General features: G+C 39.5%; 2 protein-coding genes across 2 annotated transcripts; both read right to left on the bottom strand.

Annotated features, from left to right (window-relative positions):
• Window positions 1-1,620: 1,620 nt before the first annotated feature.
• LOC115732736 (cysteine-rich receptor-like protein kinase 14) lies at window positions 1,621-2,586 on the bottom strand. The gene has a single exon (XM_048276264.1). It carries the CDS (start codon window positions 2,584-2,586, stop codon window positions 1,621-1,623), a length of 966 nt encoding a protein of 321 aa, XP_048132221.1.
• Window positions 2,587-3,762: 1,176 nt separating this feature from the next.
• LOC125314512 (putative cysteine-rich receptor-like protein kinase 30) lies at window positions 3,763-4,661 on the bottom strand. Its single transcript, XM_048276966.1, has one exon. The coding sequence runs from the start codon at window positions 4,642-4,644 to the stop codon at window positions 3,763-3,765; it is 882 nt and encodes a 293-aa protein (XP_048132923.1). The 5' UTR covers window positions 4,645-4,661.
• Window positions 4,662-20,041: the final 15,380 nt, after the last annotated feature.

Genomic DNA, 20,041 nt, shown 5'->3' with positions numbered 1-20,041 from the left:
CACGAAGACACACAAACTAGTACATATGTGACAAAAAAGGGTAAAAATCCTAAACTGGGGCATCCATCAACTGTCACATGTCATCCAACTCAGCAATTTGCTTGTACGATTTAACAAAAACTAACATAGAGTAAATTTGTCATCGTGTACCAGTTTTGAATTTTTGGCAGTAAAAAAAAGTTTAAATTTGTCATAAGTGTATCAGTTTAGAATTTTTCGTGATATTAACGATATTTTAGATCTAACAGGGTAGTAAAAAAGTACCTTTGACCTATGAATTTCCATCAGAGGATGATCTTTGGATGGTTGATATGTAGCTTGTCAGCTTATAATATTGAAAAGAATTTGTACGACTATTACATCATTATTGCTGGGAGAAAACAAAAAAAAACCCAAAAAAAAAAAAAGAGGAAGACTATTTCTGACTTTGACGGATTGACCAAGAGCAAATAAGCCTGGTGAGTATCGAGAATTCTTTCCCCTTCTTCATGCAATGAATCCTTCCGAGCTTAAGTATAAGAATTCTTTCCCATTCTTCCAAGCAATACCCGTGCAGATCAATCGGATTTTCGTGCTGAAGTCTGACCATCAGAGAGACCATTTTCAAGAGAGCCCTGCAGTCAAATTTTCATTTGCAAGAAACGATGTTTATCTCCATGTAGCGATGTAATTCCCAAATGAACATCAAAGTAAATTTCCAGCTACCTGATACACTTTTCCGAATCTGCCTTCTCCAATCTTACTGTCTTCGGAAAAGGAATTTGTGGCAGCCCTGATCTCGTTTATTTTGAGCGGTGAGCATTCAGTAATTTCAACCTCCTCTTCTGCTGAAGAAAATGGAGAGCAATCAACATGAGATATCGAGAATCCGAACAGAAAAAAAGTTGTAATTTTCTTGTTCTTAACATGCCATTTGGGCTTTCTTGATCATTACACCAAAATGTAGGGTTGGTTTTAGATTATCCACCATCTCTTAGAAAGTGAATATCAAGGAATTATTTTACCCAAGATCTGTAATGTCGAATAAACGTCACACCATTGCTAAATTTCATACGCTGTCTTCTCCTTTAATGAACTTTACATTGATTGGAAGACAGAAATTCCGTTTGTTTAGTGGAATAATGCAAAATAAAAAGTCTACAAAATATGTAAAGATGCCAAAGCAATAAGCATTAGGGGTGCTCAGTTCCAGAGTGAGAACATTAGCGGTGATCATATTAGGCGGTACTCCCTCCACATTGTTTAATCTTTATGCTAAGCTTGATAAGCAGTCATTCAATAACAACTAAAATGCCGAGCATAAAACAACCGATAAATCCACAAACCAGATAAGACCATCCATGGATTACTTCTTCTTCTTTTGATAAAGCAATGAGCGGAGACAATAACCATCACGATGAGAACAGCCAAGCCTGCGCCAACAACTGCAATGCGTAATGACTTCAAGATATTACCTACCAACATCGAGCAATGCATTTAATCCAATTTGAAATTGAAACTCATGATTACTAGCATTTCACATTGAAATAAGTCTTAATGTAGAACCGGTGTCCAAACATTCAGCTCGATCAATCCCCATTGATACATGGAGAGGCAATTTCATGTGTATCGGATAAGACTTTATCCCACATAGAAGGCGCAAACTTCTGAATGAGGGTTGTGATTCATGAATTTAAAATCAGCAGAAACCTTAAAATTGAACCAACCACTGGGGACTTGGGCATTTGCAGGTGGAGGAGCAGGACGGTCGGCCTTGGCGACTGCAGTTGGTGGTGGCGGAGATGATAGAGGATTTCCTGGTTTGGACACGAAAAACGGGTACAAATCCCATCGGAAAATGCAGCTCGGCTTCTGAACAACGCCACCCTGATATCCGTGGCAACACTGTTGATAACCATCTATGCATTCCCACAAGCAACTCTGGCAATCAAGACTAGACAAATCGGGGCTGCACTGCAACAGTGCGAACATGGTCTGGAAGTTCGGCAACGACGTCCTCCCTGTCACGAACTTGAGCTCTGACGTCCCCATCGAAGCCCTCACTGCCAGCTCCTCTGTGAAGCTCCTCCATATCGGATCGAACTCATCCTGGTCCATCTGGATGTGGCCGGTGTTATAAAGCATTTCCACCGGAGATGTCTGCTTCACGCCGTAAATCGGATCATTAGAGTAACGGATGCTGCACGGAGGATCTCCTGTCCCCCAGGAGAACGCAGCTTTCTGGGTCGTACACTTGATCATCAAATCTTCAGCAGCAGAGCTTATGCACTTGAAGCAAGTGTCGTTCGAAGAGTCGCCTCTGCAGAAAGCAAGCACGTAAACAATGTCTGAGCCGTTCCCTACCTTCCCGGAGTAGAACCCGCCGCTTGAAGCCACGTTGCTAGCCAGAGAAGAGAGGACAAGTTCACGGTTCTCGGCGTAGTTGCCGGCGGCCATGAAGTTGCCATTGTCGTAGCAGTGTTCGGCGTCCGAGAGGTCAAGCGTTAGGATGTGAAGACAGATAAGGACGGAAGCAAGACGAAGCAGAGAAAGAGGGATTGAAGGAGGCTGTGCAGACATGGCGCTTGCTGGCTGCTTGACCTCCATTGTCGAAGATGAAAAGTATGAGTCGCCCGCTGTGGAGGTCATATTTGGAGTTCAGTGATGCGTGGAGGAAAAAAGGTAGTTGATAAAGATTGAAGTAGATGAGGGCAATAAAGGAAGAAAACCATTACATGAATCTTCAACTTTAGGTTGTAGATTTTTTCCAACAGGGCATGGTCCATGTCAAAGCGCGTTTCATATTCTAGAAATTATGCCGATGCAAATGTTAAGCTTGGTTTGTTTCGTGGAAAAAAATTACTTGAAAATGAAATTTTTTTCAATAATAATTTATGTCTAAATATTTTGGTGAACAATAAGAATATTTTTCATTCATTTATTTTTAATAAATCATATAAGTGATTCATAATTTTCCAAATCATTCATCTTCCCTAAAACAAATATAGCCTAAATCTAGCATTCCATGGTGGTGGCTTGAACAGCACGGGCTACTATTCCACAAACGCTAGGTCAAACTCACAGAGGCTAAAGTTGTCTTGTAGAAGCATGGCATGCATCTAGCTTTATGCGGACGAGTTTCAGAACTTTGGCACTACAGCGGGCTATGTCGATTTGCTTGTCGATCTCGAATCTTTGGATCACAAACAGAGCATTGGTCATGGATACAAAAAAATGCAATGGAACATTTCCGACAAAGCTCTCGAGAGTTAGTACTCAAATAATCGTTAAAAAATGTTGGTACCAAAGTGAGCTTAGTACTTCTGATGTCCTTCTGCCTATAAATCCATAGGAGGATGATCTTAGGATGTTCAATATGTATCTTATCAGCTCATAAATCTATACTTTTGAAAAGAATATTTACGAATATTACATCATTATCGCTGGGAGGAAAAAAAAAAGTGTGGAAACTATTTCTGACTTTGACGGATTGACCAAGAGCTATTCTTCTTCCTGAATTGAATCCTTGGAGGCCAGCATTGCGTGCGAGCTCAAGTGTAAGAATTCTTTCCCCTTCTTCCAAGCTACCCAATGACATCGAGATATTAGCTGCCAACATCAAGCAGTACATTTTATCCAATTTACAATTTAAACTCATGATTATTAGCATTTCAGGTTAAAGCGATTCTTTCTACTAATCCCCATTGATACTGTGTATCAGATAACTTCTGAATAAGAGTTGTGATTCATGAATTTAAAATCAGCAGAAACCTTAAAATTGAACTAACCATCGGTGACTGCAGTTGGTGGCGGCGGAGATGACAGAGGATTTCCCGGCTTGGACACGAAAAACGGGTACAAATCCCATCGGAAAATGCAGCTCGGCTTGTAAACAACACCACCTTGATATCCGTGGCAACATCCTTGATAATCATTTATGCATTCCCACAAGCAACTGTGGCAATCAATCGGGGACAAATCGGGGCTGCACTGCAACAGTGCGAACATGGTCTGGAAGTTCGGCAACGACGTCCTCCCTGCCGCGAACTTGAGCTCTGACGTCCCCATCGAAGCCCTCACTGCCAGATCCTCTGTCAAGTTCCTCCATATCCGATCGAACTCATCCTGATCCATCTGGATGTGGCCAGTGTTATATACCATTAACTTTGGAAATGTCTGCTTCACGCCATACATCGGACCATCAGAGTAACGGATGATGCACGGACGATCTCCTGTCCCCCAGAAGAATGCAGCTTTCTGGTTCGGACACTTGGTCATCAAATCTTCAGCAGCAGAGCTTATGCACTTGAAGCAAGTGTCGTTCGAAGAATCACCTCTGCAGAAACCGAGCACGTAAACAACGTCCGAGCCTTTCCCTACCTTCCCGGAGTAGAACCCGCCGTTCGAAGCCATGTCGTTAGCCAGAGAAGAGAGGACAAGCTCACGGTTCTTAGCGTAGTTGCCGGCAGCCGTGAAGTTGCCAATGTCGTAGCAGTGTTGAGCATCAGACAGGCCGAACGTTAGGATGTGAAGACAGAGAAGGACAGAAGGAAGACGAAGAAGAAAAGGAGGGGTCGAAGGAGGCTGTGCAGACATCGGGGTTGCTGGCTGCTTCATCACCGTCGTCGAAGATGAGAAGCATGAATAGTCCTCTGTGGAGATCATATGGTTGGAGTGTGGTAATGCCTAGAGAGAGGGGAAAAAATTAAGTGTGGATAGAGTTTGAAGTAGATGAGGACAATGAAGGAAGAAGACCATTTCGTGATCTTCAACTTTAGGTTGTTGATATTTTCCAACACAGAACACGGTCCATGTCAAAGCGCGTTTGTGTGACAAATACAAAATCAACAAATCGCTAATTCATTGCACGGAAGTGCCAACTATATTTTCATTTTGCAAATCTAGAAATTCCAGCTCTTCTAGAATCTTAGCATAAGACTATAATAACCTCAAGAGTTAATACCACCGAAAACCGAAAACCAATACATCCGTAACAAATCTACCCTCTGTTAGCTTCCTTCAAATTTCACCGCTAAATTTACTAATGTGGATGACATGTGACTTCGTATAGTGATGTGGACTAAGTTTACACGGAAATCTCATAAGGATAGTACCATGAAAAATCTCAAACGGGTACATTAGTGATAAATTTACCCTATATTAACCTCAAACTAATTTTTTCGATAATCAAAAACCCCAATTTGTACATTTGTGACAAAATTATCCTAAACTAATTTTTTCGATCACAAAAAATCACAACATGGTACACGCGTGACACATTTACCCTCCGTCAATATTCCGAAATAGGGCCTCGTAATGCTTAAGATATTTGACCTCTACTAGGCTAGATATCACTTATGGTGTGGAAATTATTAGCTGATTCATGGAGAAACCATACCAATCACTTTGGCAGATAGCAAAAAAAATTCTATGGTATGTCGGTGGAACTCGTGATCATGGAATTTTATATTCCTACACAGACAATTTCAATTTAGTCGGATCTACCAACAATGATTGGGTAGGCAATACGGAAGCATGGAAGAGTACTTCTAGATAAGCATTCTTTCCCGGATCAAGAATAATCTCTTGGTCCTAAAAAAAATGTTATTGCACTCTCCACAGTTGAAATAGAATATATAACAATAGCTCCCGTAGCATGTCAAGGGATATGGCTTTAGAGGATGCTTTGTGAATTGATGGATGAACAGAAAGGTCATACCAAATTGCTGTGTGATAACAAATCAGTGATTGCATTAGCCAAGAATCCTTTTTTCTATGGCTGAAGCAAACACATCAACATCAATTATTACTATATTCAAGAAATTTCTTGAAGATTGTGAGATTGAGCTTGATTTCTATAGGCTTGAAGACCAGATTGTAGATATCCTGACAAAGATTGAAGACGGATTCGTTCAAAAAGATTGAAGATGATGCTTGGTGCTATGCACTTTCAAAATCACTTTTAAGAGAGGCTGTTAGAAATAATAAAATAAATTTTGGAAGAAAATTTGTACTTGGACTCATTTTCGTGCTTGATATGGCAGTCATTAATAGGGGGCACACGTGGGTCCAAGAAAAGAGAAGCAAAGTCCAAACCGTGAACTTTGTCTTGGCTTGGATAAGGGGTCAGCAAGTGCTCCTTTCACATGATGTCGGCGGCGGCAAAGAGTAGAATTCAACTTTGATTTGGACTTCTTTTTTGGATAAGATTTCCGTTAATTCTTTCACACTACAGTCGGAAACTTCGAGGCGGTGAATTTCTCTTATAAATAAATTAGGAGGTCCTTTGTTTAGAGTAAGCCATATAAGCCTAAGCATAAGAGTGAGAGAGATAGAGAATTGTGAGTTTGTACAAAACGCTTATAGTTAAGCTTGTGTTTTCTTTGTTTAAAGCCCTTGCAAAGGCATTTTGAATATTACTAACTCATTTAGCTGTTGAGTTCTCTCGAGACCGAACCCTCCAAAATTCCGTCATCCCTTTTGGTTCCAACTGACAGATCATACAATTAAAATATGTGTCACGCAGCAGAACAATAGCACAACCACCTACAGCCGTGGAAAATAGATCTAAGCCTATAGAAAAAATTGAGATTACACCATGCTTTTGGATTGGCATTGTACCTATCAATTTTTGCTAAGTAAGAAATTGTACTTATGTTCATTTGTGTTTGAGTTAGCTAGTTATTTGATGTAGTTGTGTTGTTCAAAGAGGTTACGGTTATACAGAGCCATTCTCAGAGTATTATGAACAATCAACGTTTTAGGGGAAAATTGTTCAATTCAATCCCAAACTTTTTAATTAAGTCAATTGAGTCCTTAATCTTTTCATTTACCAATTGGGTATATTTGGCCAATTTTGGTTGTAAATTGCCGACGTGCACATCGATCGTTTCACATGGCACGGCTGCCGTTAATGTGGACAAATTCTTTACTTTTTAATATTTTTCAAATTTTATTTTCCTTTAGTGGTTGGCAAGGGTTGATCGGGCCTCTCCTGTCGCTGGTGAGGGCTGCAAAGGCGAGGGTTGCGGCCTAGTCGCCTTGCCTAGATTCAGCCAAGGGTGGCCTCATTGCCTAGTTGATGTCGAGAGCCTAACGAACCACGCCGACAAAAGTAAAGAGAAAGTAAAAAAGGAAAAGAGAAGGAAAAAAAGGAACATAATAATAAAAAATTTCACGAAATTATTAAAACATCATTAAAAAATTCTCATTGTCGGCATTGGCCGTGTCACGCAGGACGGCCGACATCCATGTCGGTGAATTCTAGTCAAATTGGCCGAATGGACTCAACTGGTAAAATGTGAAAAAGGTTAAGACTCAATTAGCACAGTTAATCCAACCAAAAAAATTAGTATGATTAAAAAGTTCAAGACTTGGCAAACGTATAATTGGTCCGATTGAACAAATATAACATTTAATCCTACCAAACAAGCATGCTAGAAACTTATCTTGATATATTTTCGTAAGTTAACGTGGTACGATTGAGAGAGGGCCCACGAAGAGGTGCCTTTCGAATGGTTGCCTTTTTATCTATAATTAACATAGATAATTACCGGGGGCTAATTAAAGTTAGAGATTATAATGACAGAAGCATAAGTTCATTCATTCATTCATTCTCTCTCTCTCTCTCTCTCTCTCACACACACACACACACGAATACAAGAAAAGGCATTGTAGTTACTTTGAGAATCGATTGGTACTTATGTATTGGAACGTGGATATTTTCCTTTGTGATCATATTTGGATCAGCGTGGGTTATAGATTCACCGAGGAACTGCTTGTGATTCGACGACATCCTTGGGAAATTCCGCAATTGAACATCGAAGAGGTTATTCAAATTCTTCATTGTTAAATTCCAACATTGGTATTAGAACCTTGGTTAGAATCTCGGTTTTTTTCCATTGAGTAAGCCTAGTGGTTTGATGTGCTGATATTGTTGAACGAATCATTAAATACGAACCGAGTACAAAAGGCGACTCTCGGTGTTGAAGACCGTCTTGTTCGGCGTACTTCGTAGAGTGTATGCCCAATGAAAGTTGGTATTGAATACATGAACGGACTCGTCTCATCAAGACAAAAAAAAAAAGAGTGATCGCACGTCTACTGTAGATATCGGATGCCGCTGCATGTGCTACACGTGCCTGGACGGCAACGACCCACTAAGACTATGGGTATATAATGTGTGCACACAAAATTCAATTTGGTGAAAGTCAATATTGATCATACCATCAGACTTGTCTCGATGATATGAGAAAATCGAGTGATCGCATGCCTCAAACGGCTGCCAAATGAGCCTGCACATGCCCTCACGAGTAGTCACAGCGATCGTATGTAGGCCTTATGTGTAATATCGGTGCAACGGGGTGAATCGTTGTAGTGGCTGAGGTGGGCCTAACATCATCCACCAGGGACCCTACTCGCGCTTGACCCCATTAACCGTTGACCTAACCAGGGTTAACGGGTCAATGGTTAACTGTTGACCATTAGCGAACACAATTAGATCGGTCAAACCGGTTGGTCAAATTGGTTGATCATCGGCACGTGCAATGCATGCACCGAGACTTCAAGGAGGCCGTGGAGGTGCATTCGAGCTCTAATCGGGGCGTTCTTAGTACCTACATGTTCGTATTTGAATGATCTGAGTTGTGGTATATTTGTTTTACATGTTTGGAGCTTTTAAGGATATAAAAATACATGTAAAACCCTAAATACATTTAGTTTTTGGGTTATTATTGCATTTTTACCCCGTATTTGCCCATGGTTTTTGGAAATACAAAACCTAGTTTACATGTAAGTATCCACATACAAATAATGCATTGCATGGTTCATAGGCAACATATATAAGATTTAATGCGCTTGTAATTTCAGCTCAAAGCAAACTCGAATAATGGCACGAATCATTTTTATCTTGAATTCTGCTTTTGATTATATTTGATGCTTGAATTACTTGAATATGAATTTGCATCATGCTATGTCTTTATAAATTTGATAGTACATGACCATTGGATCATACGTGTAGATTATTATTTTCTTAGTGGGAGTTCATACATTGGTAGAATTCGATGGAATTTTCACCTAAAACTTAAATTTTGCGCAAATTGAACTAAATCCATGATGGAAAGATAATCGCAACACATAAGTTGATTTAGAATGTAGTGAACTTTTGTTTCAGTGTCTTTTATCACATTATCATTTATTTATTCTTCTTTTCTCTGTAAAATTAATTATGCATATCAATGTGAAAATGTGCTAACATTAATTTTTGCGTTTATTTTTTAATATACAATTGTCATTGACTATGCTTTCGGCATATAGGACCGTTGTGGCTGGCCTTAACAAGGGTAAAAAACTAAACGATGACAATTATGATATTTAGCATCAAAAGGTTCATTACATCCTTGAAAAGTAAGAGGTTTTGGAAAATATCAACCACACCATGGTTTAATCTGAGCAAGGAAATTTTGCTCAACGGAAGAGATCAAGAAGCTCATCAAGGTTGGAAGAAGAATAATAGCACTGCTTGCATCACATTGCTGAGTTGTGTCCAAGATAATCTCATGTGAGAGTTTGAAGGACTTAAGAGTGCTCAAGAAATGTGGGTTACCTTGAAAGATAAGTTTGGAGGTAAATCTGCTACTAAATTGAAAATGCTCACCATCGGGTTCGACATATTCTAAAAGTGGCAAATCAAATGATAAGGCAGTATCTTCAAAAGATGTCAAATATGATACAAGAGCTCAAGACAGCAGGCCATACCCTAATTGATGAATAGCAAGTTCAAGCTGTTTTTAGGTCTCTTCATGAAAGTTGGGAGCATATGAAGATCAACATGGTGCATAATAAGAATATCACAACTTTCAATGATACAACACGTCATTTCGAGTGAGAGAATAAGCGTCTAGAGGCTGTTAGATCCTCTACCCATGCTTATGTTGCCGAAATTAGTTAGCACAAAGGTTCATTTTTAAGCGCAAGAAGAGCTATGTGACATCCCGTATTCCAACTCACTTTTGAAGCTTTGAATGAATGAAATGTCTCATTGATATATTTCAGTCGAATGTCACTCGGAATTGATCCCTCTTGAGCAGACTAACCAAATGGGAATAGCTGCCTAGGAAAAATCAAGTACGTGGACCTAAGAACTTGATCCTGGACCGACTCTTTGGCCATGAAAATTGTCGAGGGAATATTCCGAACGTCCCTAAATTATTTTCTAACGATTGTGTCCATTGGGACTATTGATTGACCCTCGCAATTGAATGACAACCAAAGTCGCCATGACTCAATAAATTCTTAAACGTGATATTAATCACGGGTCGATACGCGTAACTCCTAAAAGCTGCCCGTTAGTTTGAGATACGCTGAAATTTCAATTAATCGAAATTGATTGTGAATCGAGCTTCCGAATTTGACATCGGACCTTCAGGGGTTTCAATAATTAAATTTTGGATGTTTCCTCATCCAGTGTATGATTTCTTCGAGGTTCGCCCAAAGGGTTCGGGAAAAAAATAAAATTTGGATTGGAAATGGGAAAAGACCCATTTACCCTTGGAGAATATCCAATTTTTCACTTTGGCTCAAGGGCATTTCGGTCAAATCACCCCCTTGGCCGAATTTGACTAGTCTTTGAAGGGGGAAAATTACCTTTTTGCCCTTCTTGACTTTGAAGACCCCAAAAATATCCTAATCTTTTTCTAATAAATTTTGTTGCCTCTTCCTCATAAATTGAATACAACTTTCTCTCTCTACCCTATTTTCTCTCCCTTGGCTGAAATTTCCTCTCCCCCATCCTCCATTGCCAAACATTTTACAAGCCTCCCCGATGTCGCCTTGAACCGCCGGAGCTCAATTCTCCACCGTGAACCACCTTGAACCGCCGAAGTAGCTTGGGTTGAAGCCGATCAAGGGGAGTCACCAGAGCCACCGGTTGGAATCAAAATCTCTCTCGACTTTCTCACCGAAAAATTTGCTAGATTTGTGGTAAGTTGGTTCCTAACCTTAGATTAGGTATCTAGGTTGCTAATGGACATTAGGTTGAGAAGATTTGGTGAAAATTTGGTTGGATTTGTGCTAGAGCTTGCCTTGGCCAAATGTGAAGAGGGAGAGAGAGAGAAAAAATGTGCTCTTGCATGAATAGTGATTTTGCATGATTGTGAATGGATGGCTAGGATTTGATCTTGCCTTTCATGCTTTAATCCAATGGCTTAGATTAAATCTTGCTTATGAGGATTGATCGAGTGGTGGAGATTTATTGCACGTGGGGATATTTTAATCGTACGGCTCAGATTAATTGCAACGTTACTATAGTTTATTTTTATGGTACGTATTAAATGTATGTTAGTGAAATTTCGATCGGATGGTGATTATTAATTGCTACGTTAGCATAATTAATATCGTGTGGCGTAGATTAATTTTTGTGGTGACAAAAATTAATCGTGCGGCCCGATTGGCCGACGGTTTGAGTGTGATTTAATCGGGTGGTCCCGATTTATTATTCATTCAATGTGAGTGAATCACGTGGTTCCGATCGAGTGTTTATACAGTACAATTTAATCGAGTGGTCTCGATTGGGAAATTAAGGAAAATTGAAAAGATCGTGTGGTCTTGATTTACTAATCGGGAAGTTTAGCGAGATCGTGTGGTGAAGATTGATTGATCAGTTTTGTGTGATCGGGTGGTATCTAACAAGCGATCGAGGAATTGTTGTTATTATATATGATCTTGATGAGCAATAAATCGAGCGGAAGTGCGGAATCTTACCCCGAGGCGCTATGATGCGGGGTTCGTATTTATAAGACCATATTTTGCCCGAGGCGTTTTGACGCGGGCTCAGTTATTATTATTCTACCCCGAGGCGTTAAACGCGGGGTTACGTGTATTATTTTATCCTAAGGCGTTAAATGTAGGATAATAACCCGAGGCGTTATTACACGGGTTATAGTGACCTGAGGCATTATTATGCGGGGTCAATGTGTATAAGAGGCTATGTGATACCCTAAGGCATTATTACGCGGGGTTTTGTATTCATCCTAAGGCGTTAAACGCGGGATACTAACCTGAGGCGTTAAACGCGAGTTAGACCGACCTAAGACGTTATTACGCGGGTCTGGAATACTATATGGCCTGAGGCATTATTATGCGGGCATTGAGAGTAATTATATTGACCCGAGGCGTTATTATGCGGGTCCGGACTATATAATGGCCTGAGGCGTTATTACGCGGGTCTGTCCATGTATATAATAGCCTGATGCATTAAACGCGGCCTTTGGATCCGTGTGAAATATTTATCCGATAGCCAGATGCGTTAAATACGAGCTTTGGATCCACGTGGAATATTTATATTATAGACCGATGCGTTAAACGCGGGCTCTAGATCCACGTGGAATATTTATAATATGGCCTAAAACGTTAAACGCGGGCTTTGGATCAACGTGGAATTTTATATGATAACCTAAGGCGTCGAACGTGGGTTCCGGAGTAACGTGGAATATTTTTATTATAGTCTGAGGCGTGGAACGCCGATATGGGAGTAACGTGGAATTTTTATAAAGGTGTGGTAATTTTTGGAGAAAGAATATAGTATTCTGGAATTTATTTGTTGAATTATTGATTGAAGGAGGAATTGTTGAGAATTGCTCACCTAGGACGTATTCGGAGGCACTAGCGCCTAACCTAGGATAAGGGACTTTTCTATCGAGATTTATTCTCACCCCGTCGTTGGCTCTCTTTTCGGACCTTCCGCCTCAACATGAATGATCCACTTCGTAGGTTCGAGATTCCCCGGGATATGAATACGTTGGTAACGGATTATCCAGTGGGGGAGGACAAAGTTTACTATAGGCATGCGACAACTATCCGTGTGGACACGGGAGAGCTCCATTGGAAACCCCACACATACATGGCGTGGACGTACCGCCACGGGGACATGTCGGTGGGTCCATTGAGTGGATTCGATATTCCCTACGATGGTGTTGGGGAATGAGACTCCACTAGTGCTGCACCTCCAAATGGTGTAGTGGTACACCCCAATGCTGGACCTGCGGGTTTGGAGTCCGACCCCGAGGTCATGGTGCCGATCGCAGATGGGGAAGTTGTAAAACCTTCGGATGCGAAACGCCCACCCGAAATGGATGAGGATGAGTTAGTAGCTAATAGCGAGGACAAGACCTAGGGTAGTTGGCCTCTTCACTTTGTCGAGTGTTTTCTTTTGGAAGTATAGTAGGCTTCGACCACGTAATCTTTTTGTTGTAGTGGTTCCAGGCTTATACAATGGCCTCTGAAGCCTTAGGTTTGGAAAGTTGTATAGAACATGTGTGTATGTATATAAGTTATTTTTGTCATCCCAAGTTATCGTACTATTGTTGGTTTACGTACGGGGATTTGTTTACGCTTCCGCATGTTTTGTTTTAGTTGGCATTTGGATCCTGGAGAACTGTACATATGCGTGGCCAGAAGGGATGATTAACATTTTCAGGTCTCAAGTGATGGATCATGTAATTGCCATGGAGTGACATCGGAAGCCATCATTGGGAGAACTTAGATATTAAGCTCTATTCGGATGTAACCGTTTCTAGCCTTAAGAAATTGATAATTTTGTATTGTCTGCTTTGACCGCAGCCAATTTGGTGAATACTAAGAGAGGTACCATCCTTCGTCCTAAGTTATCTCTGTTTATAATGAAAGAAGTTTTGCATTCGCTTCCGCATGTGCATTTCTTTTACACTAAGCTCGAATTTGGTGGCTGAGGGATCTTGGGAGACTAAAGAAAGTCAAACGGCCTGGTGGGATGTTTGCGTGCCTCTTGGGTTCGGGGCGTGACAAGCTACAAGTTCAACAATAAAGGAAAGGAGACCGATCAGACATAAAAAAAAAAAAAAAAAAGAACAAAAATCCTCCGTGGCAAGAAGCGAAAGGGGGAAGAAGGACAAGGCCAAAATGATCCGTTACAATTGTGGCAAGATGGCTCACTTTGCTCATGAATTCACTAAGTCGAAGAAGGTAACAAATTACTCCATCCGAATAATATGATTCAATTATTCAGAAGCAAATATATGACGACTTTGTCTTGAGTTTGAATACCAAGCTTGGAATAGTATAACCCATTTCATTCACATGTTGCACTTGTGGTTCTAGTTATGTACTGAATGGTTTTATAATTTTAGACATTGACGATAATGTCCACAGTGTTAGTGTCGACAATTATGTTTCTTTAATTACATCTTCCAATGATGTAGTTATTTATGCAAATATTTGGCATGCTAAATTGGGTCGCATTGGGTTAGATAGAATGAAAAGATTAGCTAGAGAAGGCCTTTCAAGGTCACTCGCTAATATGAATCTACCCACATTTGAACATTATCTAGCAGGAAAAATAATTAGAAAACCATTTGGGAAAGAAACCAATGCTAAATTTCCATTGCAATGAGCACATTCTAACATTTATGGTCCATTAAACATGAGGGTGAGGCATGTAGCCTCATATTTCATCACTTTCGTAAATGGCTTCATGCACTTTGGTTATCTTTTTTGTTTTATCTCCTAAAAGTCAAACGCATTGGGTTGCTTTAGATGATATAGGAATTTTGTAGAGAATCAATTAAATAAAGGAATAAAAACATTAAGGACTAATCGCGGACATGAGTATCTATCTAAGCTATTCAAGTCTCTTTGTGATGAAAAGGGAATTAAAAGACAATTGACTATTCCTTATTCCCCGCAACAAAATAGGGTTGCTGGGAGAAGAAATAGAATCATAGTGGAAATGATTGGGTCTATGATTGCACAGGTGATCTCATATTGGGCAGATGCGTTACTAACTGCTATTTATATACTTACCATGTGCCAACTAAGTCAGTCACTTCCACTCCTTATACAATATGGACTAGTAGGAAACTAGATTTAGGCAATCTATAACATTAGGGGTGCACAAGATATGTTCACAATTCTTTCAATAAATATGGAAAGTTAGGTCCTAGAAGGAAGAATTTTTTTTTGTTTAGATACTTTGAACACTCCAAAAGGTATGTGTTCATAGGTGAATAAGCTGATAGAAATGTGACTAGAATGGAGTCACGAGATATCACGTTCTTGGAAAATAATTTTCCTAATAGAGGTGAGATTAGTAAGGATTTCTGAACATATGAGATGGGAGATCTTGATGACACACCTACTAACGTTGTTGAGGAAAGAGGAAAATAATGATTTACCTCAACATGTTGAACCTAGTGGGAGTCTAGCAACATGTGTTGAACTGAATCCACAAGGAGTTCAGTTACATAAGCGTAATCATACAAGCATTCCCCATCGTAATTTTGATATTGAAGAGGAAGCCTTTATGATTTCTACACAAGACGATGCGGAGCCTAAGACACTTAAATAGGCTCTCTCATCTCTGGATAAGGAAGAATGGAAAAATGCTTTGCAAGATGAAATAAAGTCTGTGAGAGCAAACCATGTCCGAGACTTAGTTGATCTACCACTCGAACATAAGGCTATTGAAAATTAACGAATTTCAAGATCAAGTATAGGGTGGATGGATCCCTTGAAAAGTATAATGCTTGACTTGTGGCAAAAGGCTATACTCAACAAGAGGGTATAGACTATGAGAAAACCATTTCACTAGTTGTAAAGTTTGCCTCCATATGCCTTATCCTAGCTTTAATCACAAATTTCGACTTAGAATTACATCAAATGGATGTAAAAACGGACATTTCTCAATCGATAACTAGATGGGGAAATTTATATAAAGTAACCGATAGGTCATATAGCTAAAGGTCAAGAGCAAAAAGTTGCAAACATCATCGTTCGATAGATGGCCTTAAGAAATCATCTAGATAGCGGTACCTTTGTGTTCATCAAGCCATAACTTTTATTTTGTTTAGAATGATCGACGAAGACGATTGTGTTTATGTCAAATGGTCCGAGGATAAATTTGTGATTTTATCGCTTTATGTGGATGATATTCTGTTAGCTTGGAATGATAAGAGAATGGTTGTCCCCCAAATGAAGTATATGGGAGAAGCTGCTCACATATTGGGAGTTAGGATAAAAAGAGATCATTCATGGAACCTTCTTGATTTATCTCAAGAGTCTTAGATTAAAAATAATCTTGAATGTTTCAATATGCTGAATTGTAATCCCATTGATGCCCCTATCATACTAGGAGAATGCCCGAGCTCTAAAATGTGTCCTAAGACTCCAAAAGAAAAGAAAGAAGTGGAAATTATTCCATACTCTAGGGCTATCGAGAGTTTGATGTGTGCTATGATGTGTACTCGACCCGACATATGTCATGCCATGGGGTTAGTGAGTCTTTACTACTCAAATCTTAGTCAAGAACATTTGAAAGTAGTGAAGAGGATCCTAAGATACTTGAAAGTCACAATGGACTATTGATTTTGTTGTCAAGGGGATGATTTACGCTTAATTGGTTACTCCGATGCTAATTGGGGAGGAGACTTGGATGAGCGCAGGTTGACATCCGGATATATGCTCTTACTTAAAGAAGGTGCAATTTCTTGTAGTAGCAAGAAACAGATATGCACAACTCTATCTACAATAGATGCTGAATTTATTGCATGCTTTATTGCAATGCAAGAAGCAGTATGGCTAAAACATTTCTTTGAAGACTTAGCCATAGTCACTTTTATTCGAAGACTAGTGATAATTTATTGTGATAGTCAAGCGGACATTACATATGTGAAAGATCCTAAGTATCATAGTAGGATGAGGCATATTGACAAAAAGAATAACTTCATCGGAGATGTAATAGCTTAGATGGAAGTGGTCCTACAATATATTCTACAAACAAGATGGTTGCTAATTCATTTACTAAGGGTGTTCTTGACTCACATGATGTCTCTAAGTTTGCGTAGAATATGATTTATAATTTGTTGAGGATCATAATAGTATTTATATGTATTGTAATTGTTCTTAAATGAATTGATGTTGCATTATGTAGTACAATTTGTTATGAGACTAGCACAAATACATATATTGTTGAAAGGTATGTCACACAGGCAATATTGGCTCACTTGTATAAGCAATCGCCTCAAGCATTGTAGTAAGCGAGTTGGGATGAAACAATATGTATGAAGGACGCTGAGAGAGCAATTTTGGAACATAATGTATTTTAGGTCACCTTGATTAGAATCAAAATGAGGTTTATGATTTATAAGACCGAACATGATAGTCCCACATTCATCTATGCTTGCTGGGAGTAGTGCTTGATCGGGCGCTATAGAGAGTGAGTTGATATCAAAATGAGGTTTGTGATTTATAAGATGAAACATGATAGTCCCACATTCATCTATGCTTGTTGGAAGTAGTGCTTGATTGGGCGCTATAGAGAGTGAGTTGATATAGCACTCGGGCTAAATATATGTACGTGAGAAGCATATGACTATGTTTAGGCAAAGTTCCATATAGTATATATGTTTGATAAATGACATACGCTCTTATGGAAAGAGAAATACACTATAGCATGTAATTCATACTGCATGTGCTTTATTCAACCGATAAGGGAGATGGGTGTAATTATCCTTGTTTACTCATCGTGTGAGTCCTTGAGGTAATTTATGAATTGATTACCTCATCTTGGTACCCTATGTTATTCTGATAATGTTCTCAAAGTAATAGATCTATGTTGTTACTTTAGCATGTTATCAATTGTCATGAAATTAATATAGCTTTATGGGATGTGTCTAGGAAAGCGGTTGTTTTGAAATGGAAAGAGACATGAGTGCGAAGAAAGACTATTGGTATTTTACATCTACCACATGTATTTACTGGTTGACCAATTATATCCGCCTAGTGTGAGTGCGGATATAATTGTAAATACATGGTGAGTTAAGAAAAGTCAAGTATAGTCTTTAAGAGATATGTATACTTGGACCGATATAACAAAATATATCTAGGGTATTGTGAGAGTTGCTTTACTCTTTAGGGTTGTAACAGTTCTAACAAGTACATAATCTGAGCTTCCAAGTGTAGGTGTACTCACTGGTCACAAGACGTATTTCCAAGAATGAATTGATTCTAAAGTAGACGATGTTAATTGCCTTATATTCTTGATAAAGGATTATCAAGCCCATTATATCCTAGTGAGAGATGTAAGTTAACGTCCATGATAGGATGCATTTGAGAGAGGGCCCTGCGAAAAGTTGCCTTCTTGAATGGCTACCTTTCGAGTGGGAAAAGTGAAAAAAAGTACATTATACCAATAAACTCCTTCCGAGGATGATCTTTAGGATAGTCAATATGTTTCTTATCGGCTTAAAAATCTATTCTTTTGACAACAATATGTAGGATTGTTACATCATTAATGCCGGGACATGTTGACACCTAAATTTTGATTTCCCTAAAATCATTTGTTTTGCATAAAAAAATGAGAATTAGTCTTAGTTCTCACCAAAATTAATTTTCATGCATCGCATATTTATTTTCTTTCAATCATGCACTTTGCGGTTTGGATCGGCGGTGCGAAATTGAACTCAAATTTACAAGCGATCGAACGAAGTATAGCATGCAAAATTCGACCAATCATGATTTTGGGGGGGTGTGCCAAATTTATTTGAAGGGTTTGGACTCATTCTTGGATTTAATTCAGTCTGTTTTGCTTGATTAAATTTGAAAAGAGCTTTATCTAATTGTTCAATTATTCAAATAAAGCCTAAATTAAGCCCAATTGATAAAGCTTAGTCGAAAATTCCATTTAATTTGGAGCTTATTTGACCCAATTTCATTCAATTTAGACCCGTGAAGATATAATTTCAATCATGCTTTAATATTGGGTTTATTTGGTAAAATTAAGAAAGCTTGGGCCCCAAGCTTGCAACTTCTTAGACTATAGATACAAGCTTATGTTTAGGGTTGTGGAGGAGGCCAATTCAATACACATACACGGCACCCAAAAATCAGAGACGTGTCTCTCTCTCTCTCCCCCTTTGGTCTTCATCCATGCTCTGGAGCGGAGGGCGCCGACAATCGTCATACACGGCACTTTGGGGACTTTCACAATTCTTGATATATGACAAAGAGCAATAGAGAGAGAATCTTCACCATTGGAGCACCCAAACAGAACCTTCAACCAAAGAAGCTACTCCAATTGGCTACATGAACAAGTTCCACTCACTTGGGCCAGCGAAAGTCCAAGTTCGGCGGTGAAAAGAAGTAACCCAAGACTCGGACATCTTCACTCATCCAGAGGCGATTCATCGAGAGGATAGAGGAGCGGATCTCGAAACGGTGGTTTTGTCTTACTTGGGAAATAACCATGCGGATCTCACACCTGGCGACAACTGTTTCTTGGTCCCTTTTGTCCTTGCAGGCTTTCGAGTAAGAACCCTCATCGGCGAATAATTCTCAAGGCTGCTGGTCATCTGCGACTACAGCAAAGACAAAGTCAGTCCCGCACTAAGAAGGAACGGCCACGGCGACCTTCGTCCGGGGCTTCCCACGCACATCCGGTTTTCTACGTTATTTGGTCACCGTGGTGGTTTATTTGGTTTTGATCAATCATATTCCGGACTCCGGTCTAGCTTGCGTCGCCCTTTATTGGAGGTTGCTTCGTTGAATCCTTATTACCAAAGCTAGTACTGATTCGAGCAGCCACGATCCAAGAGTGGTAACCTTCACATTCGGCCCCCGCCCGAGCCAAGACCACCGGTCTTCGTCCACGTCCATCCCGAGCCATTTTGAGCCATTGACCCATCCATGAAGCTTGACGTGCAATCTGGTCTAAGATCAAGCCGATTTGATATCGGTCCAAATTTGGAAAGATAATCTTTAGAAAAGGTAAAATTTTTTATTTTTATTAATTGAAATACTTACTTGCCTATCTCGGATTTTGAATATTCACTTGCCTATCTTGAAATATTTTGCTCATCTTGCATCAAAGTAGATATTCTTTCAAAATACAAGTTGATTAAGAAATATTTTTTCATAATTTGCAACTTTCCATACAATCGAGATAGTGAATCTTTAGGATTATTGATGGAATACTCGGTTACCCAAGGATTACTGTTAATCGTAGGATTACGAATTAAAGATTGATTCAAATACT

Source organism: Rhodamnia argentea, chromosome 3 (genome assembly GCF_020921035.1).
Source record: "Rhodamnia argentea isolate NSW1041297 chromosome 3, ASM2092103v1, whole genome shotgun sequence".
Taxonomy (NCBI): Eukaryota; Viridiplantae; Streptophyta; class Magnoliopsida; order Myrtales; family Myrtaceae; genus Rhodamnia; species Rhodamnia argentea.
This window is presented reverse-complemented; position numbering and strand designations above follow the sequence as displayed.

Excerpts from the sequence above, each read along its gene's own strand:
- LOC115732736 (XM_048276264.1), bottom strand. The coding sequence starts at position 2,586 with ATGGAGGTCAAGCAGCCAGCAAGCGCCATGTCTGCACAGCCTCCTTCA.
- LOC125314512 (XM_048276966.1), bottom strand. The coding sequence starts at position 4,644 with ATGATCTCCACAGAGGACTATTCATGCTTCTCATCTTCGACGACGGTG.